General features: G+C 48.3%; 1 protein-coding gene across 1 annotated transcript; it reads right to left on the bottom strand.

Annotated features, from left to right (window-relative positions):
* Positions 1-2,123: 2,123 nt before the first annotated feature.
* Positions 2,124-3,193, bottom strand: LOC105461136. Its single transcript, XM_011707623.1, has 2 exons — positions 2,887-3,193; positions 2,124-2,641 (listed from the first exon to the last, which is right to left on the bottom strand). The coding sequence occupies exons 1-2, from the start codon at positions 3,191-3,193 to the stop codon at positions 2,124-2,126; spliced, it is 825 nt and encodes a 274-aa protein (XP_011705925.1).
* Between the last annotated feature and the right edge of the window lie 2,002 nt (positions 3,194-5,195).

The raw sequence follows: 5,195 nt of genomic DNA, 5'->3' as shown, positions 1-5,195 counted from the left end.
CGTGTGCTCTTCCGATCTTTTTTATATGCGATATTTCACATACAACCTCATTGAAAACGTATCTATTAATGCAGATTATAATCAATATACCGTCTATCGTCAATACCCTATACCCAATTGGGAAATCCGGAATTAAGAAATCTGATTCAAAACGATACGATTTTTTAAATCGTTTTCTATCGTTTTTTTTTACCAGGGATATCTTTTACGGTTTATATCTTAATACTACGGGTTATATCACAAAAAGTCAACATATTTATGCTCATGAGTCACTCGATATGTTTTACAAAATGTGATATCATCTTATTTATATTTATATTTATATCTGTAATATATATATAATATCTATAAAAGTTATCTTTTAAAAATAAATAAAAAAAGACCGCCAAGTATTAGCGCCTATCAAAATAGCTATCAAATATTTATTGGGCAAAATATAACGTTGTTTTAATCTATTTTTGCTATAAAAGTGATATCAAATGTCACGTCAACTGAGAGCACGAGTTTACATACATTATAAAATTCTTTTATCTCATACTTAGTACAGTCTTAACCATAAGTATAAAGTACTCTCAAATTATGGAAAGGTAATGATAAAAAAGGACCAACAAAATATTAAAATCATTATAAAAATATATGTCTACTATTTTTAAATTTATATTTCGTAGATATTGAATGCTTATATCAATTTATAAGGATGGTTTATACTTATGGTCACTACCCAATCAGCACACAATATTTTTTAAATGTTTCTTTAATGTTTTTTAAATGTTTTTTTTTCATTTCCTAAACTCATTTTGGAAAAAATATTTATTTAACATTTATTTAATATTTTTTTTATTAAATATTCGTTTAGAATAATGAAACGTTTTCTAAAAAACGTTTTTTAAACGTTTATTTAATATTTTTTAAATATTTATTTAACGTTGATTTTACATTTAAAATAATAATTTGAGTATACATTTTTAAACGATTATTTAATATTTTTAAAATATTTATTTAATATTAATTTTACATTTAAAATAATGATTTCAGTATATATTTTTTAAACGTTTATTTAATATTTCCTAAATATTTATTTGTCATTAATTTTACGTTTAAAAAATGATTTCGGTTTACATTTTTTAAACGTTTATTTAATATTTTCTAAATATTTATTTGTCATTAATTTTACGTTTAAGAAAATTATTTCATTATACATTTTTTAAACGTTTATTTAATATTGTTTCGCGTATAGTTCAATCTCGAACTTGTCGAGATTTGGATTTCGACGCGCGGTAGGCTAGAGAAAACTTTGGTACAAGTGTTTCTGAAAAAGCGTCTTTATTTTCAATCGTAGCGGCGAGGAGAATAGACGGAGAATAGATCTCCGCGGTTCGACTATTCTCTCCGCGTGCTTGTCGAACAACTGGTCTCTTTGGGTTTTGGTCGCCGCCCCTCTCTCCCGAACTCCGCGTGATCAGCTCCTCGATCCACCGAATTCCCGCGGAGTCACGGGGGAGCCGCGTGGGCGCAGTTCAAAACAGCGCGCAAACAAGTTCACCGGCCGCCTCTTCCAGGCGCGTCGACGTAAATGCCAAACATTCCGCCCGTCTCGTCGAAAAGACGAAATGTAAGTTGCAGGGAGCCCGCCGCCCACCGTGCAGAACTCGCCCAAGTCAAGCCACAAAGTGAAAATAATGTAGATATGCATGAAATGTAGATATAGCAGTCATATAAGATATAAAGATATACAGCTAGAAGAAAAACAATGGTATTGAGCATCGGCGTTGACCCATGGTTTTCCTCGTATTGTACATACAATACGGGGCCGTCCCTATTCCGCTAGGTCTGTATTCTCCCTTGGGGGGACAGGCAACAGGGACAGTTTCGCGATAGCCTGAACTCCGAGGTCGCCGTACGCACATTCGCCACCCTGACGCTGCCATCGGGTCCTCGAATGACTTGCGTGATGCGCCCTAACGGCCATCTCGCAGGGGGTAACAGTTCGTCCTTAATGAGTACCATCATCCCAGGTAAGAGATCGGCCGTTTAGAAGTCCACTTCGAACATTGCTGCATAGTGTGTAGGTATTCTCTCGTCCATCGTCGCCAAAACGACTCTCTCATAGCGGAGATTAATCTTTATCGTGCCAGCGGGCTGGAGGGCGCGTCCGGCTCCGGGGCCTCTGGCAGATTGCACAGGGGCTCCCCGATCAGAAAATGGCCCAGAGTCAACGCGACCAGGTCGGATGCCTCGGGGCTCATTGGATACAGCGGTCGCGAATTGAGGCAAGCCTCAATCTGGCACAGAAGTGTGGTTAGCTCCTCAAATGTCAAGGTCTGATCACCAAGGATGCGTCGGAGGTGGTGATTCACCGAGCGGACTCCGGCCTCCCAGAGACCGCTGAAGTGCGGCGCTTGCGGAGGAATGAACTTCCATTCAGTTCCATCGTTTGCTAAGGACTCGCCCACTCCCTCGTAGAATTTCGATGCTGCTCTAAACATCTTCTTCAACTCCGCGTCCGTTTCTCTGAAGTTGGTGGCATTGTCGCTGCGGAGGCGGAGACAGCGCCCTCGGCGAGCCACGAACCGTCGAAAAGCAGCAAGAAAGGCTTGAGTCGACAGGTCCAACACTGTTTCCAGGTGGACGGCCTTGGACACTAGACAAACAAACAGGAATATATAACCCTTATGGGAAGCATGTCCCCTTCCCTTCTGTGCATGTATCCGGATAGGTCCGGCATAGTCGACTTCGGCTGACTCAAAAGGTCTTGCCGGGAACAACGTTCCGGGGGGAGTCTCCCCATTTGCTGCTGTCCCACCTCCATGCGGAACCGAGTGCAACGGGTGCACTCTCGAACCACCTTACGAACCCGGGTGGCTAACCCTGTTATCCAGTACTTACGGAGCAGGAAGCTCTGCATAAGTTGCGGTCTTCCGTGCAGCATCGCAAGGTGAGCGTCTCGAATGAGCAGTAGCGTGAAGTGGCCGCCCTTCGGGAGAATGAGGGGATGTCTCTCCTGGTACGACAGCTGGGCTGCTTGGATTCGGCCTCCCACTCGTAGCGTCCCGTCCTTATCCACAAACGGGCTCAGCGAACGCAGTCGGGAAGAGGTCGACAGCGGCCTCCCGGCTTCTAATGTCAATATCTCCTCGAACTCCCGTCTCTGCACCTGTCGTACCGCCCTTGCGAGGGAGGCCCTTAGCTCCATGACGGTGAGAAATCCGTTACATGGGGCCCCCCCTCGGATCCTCTGGAAGAACCTGCAACAGTAGGCCAATACTCGCACGAAGCGAGACAGGGAAAAGAATAGCTCCTCGAGCGGACTTTCGACAGCCTCTCCGGCGATCAGATGGACCGACATCACATGTCTCGACCGCCCGATTTAAGCCAGTGGGTCGATGGTTCTCGTAGCCATTTCGGCCCGCTTCACCATAGATCCAGCCCCCCGAGCTCCGAGATCTGAACTCCTCTGGTTGCAAGGTCCGCCAGGTTGGACTTGGTGGGCACGTATCTCCATCTATCGCCAGGCACCAGCCCCTGCACTTCGGCCACCCGATGAGCCACAAAGGGCTTCTATCGCGAGGCGTGTCCTCGCAGCCAGCATAAGACCACCTGCGCATCCATTCACGCGACAACGGGTATTGCCCCCTGGCCAAGCCCTCGCACCAGCCGATCCAGCAATCTGGCCAAGAGAATCGCGCCGCACAGCTCCAGGCGTGGCACGCTCTGGGCCTTGACCGGGATCACCTTGGTTCTGGCTGTTAAGAGGCTCACCAAGACGCGGCCGTCCCGTTTGGTAACCCGCGCATAGACCACTGCCGCGTATGCCCTCTCCGATGCGTCCGAGAAGCCATGTAGCTCGACATCGTCTTCCAAGAGCGTGCCAAGCTAGCGGGGCAGCCTCACCGTCTCAAATCCGGATAGTAATTCACGGAAACGTCTCCAGGACGCTGCCAGTTTGGGTGTAAGGATGTCATCCCATCCACAGCCGGCCAACCAAAGATCCTGAAGAAAGACCTTGGCGAAGATCAAAACCAGTGCGATCCAACCTAAAGGGTCAAACAGCCGGGCTGCCTCGGACAGGACTGTTCTCTTGGTAATCAACCCGGATGATGCCAATGCGGCCTGACCGACAGCGTGTCCGTCAAAGGGTCCCACACAATGCCTAGAGCGCTCACGACATCGAACGCCGGAAGCGCGGTTTCCCTGGTCTGCGCCTGAGGGCAGAGAGTCCGAGCATTGGATGCCCATTTGCCCAGAGCGAATCCGCCTGCAGGAGCGCCACTAGTTGCTGTTGAACCTCTCTCGCCGTGTCCAGATCGTCCGCTCCCGCTAAGATATCATCCACATAAGAGTGGCGCATTAGGGCAGCTGCGCCCAGCGAGAAGCGAGCGGCCTCATCGCGTGCGAGCTGCTGCAGGGTCCGTAGTGCTAAGAAGGGAGCAGAGCTCGTTCCGTAAGTCACGGTTTGCAGACGGAATTCTCGGATCTCCTCGGCGGGGTCGGCGCGCCAGAGTATCCGCTGCAAATCCACGACCTCGGGGTGAACCAGAATCTGCCTGAACATTTTAACGATATCGGCGATGAAGACCACCCGCAGCCCTCTCCACCGTGACAAGACCAGCCATAAGTCGATCTGCAGTCTCGGCCCTGGCAACAAACAACCGTTTAATGAATAACCGGAGGACATACGACAAGATGCGTTAAAGACCATGCGTTTTTTTTCCCGGCTACGTCTCCGGCCTTGAACACCGCGAGATGCGGCAGGTAGTAAGTAGTAGCGGAGCTGGGGGTTCCGACTGGGATCGGATCCATGTGCCCAGAGCAAGATATTCTACCATGAAGGCCGTATATCGCTTCCGCAGATCGCACTGCTTGGTCATATGACGCTCCGAGCTCAGTAGCATAGAGAGCGCCGCCGCACGCGAGTCTCCAAGTTGCGATACACGACGTTGCATCCGTTGGAGGCGAACGACATACTTCCGGTCGTGTCCCGGGAGTGGGTTTCCTGAAAGTGGTTTTCGGTCCACTCCCCGTCCGGGGTCAGGATCGGCTTCTCTGGGAACTCCTCCATTTCCCAGAACCGACGCAGGATGGTGGACAGTTCATCTGCCGGTTGGGCGACGTTCACGGACACCCTAAGCGAACGAAGCCTCGCTGGAGGGCAGCGCCTTCGTTAAGACCCACTCAAAGGCTATGAGTTGTGCCGT

The sequence above is a fragment of the Wasmannia auropunctata genome, unplaced genomic scaffold (genome assembly GCF_000956235.1).
Source record: "Wasmannia auropunctata unplaced genomic scaffold, wasmannia.A_1.0 LD336101.1, whole genome shotgun sequence".
NCBI lineage: Eukaryota > Metazoa > Arthropoda > Insecta > Hymenoptera > Formicidae > Wasmannia > Wasmannia auropunctata.
This window is presented reverse-complemented; position numbering and strand designations above follow the sequence as displayed.

Coding starts and splice junctions, on each gene's coding strand:
- LOC105461136 (XM_011707623.1), bottom strand. CDS start 3,193: ATGGAGCTAAGGGCCTCCCTCGCAAGGGCGGTACGACAGGTGCAGAGA. Junction 2,642..2,886: donor TATGCAGAGCTTCCTGCTCC/GTAAGTACTGGA, acceptor TTGTTTGTCTAG/TGTCCAAGGCCGTCCACCTG.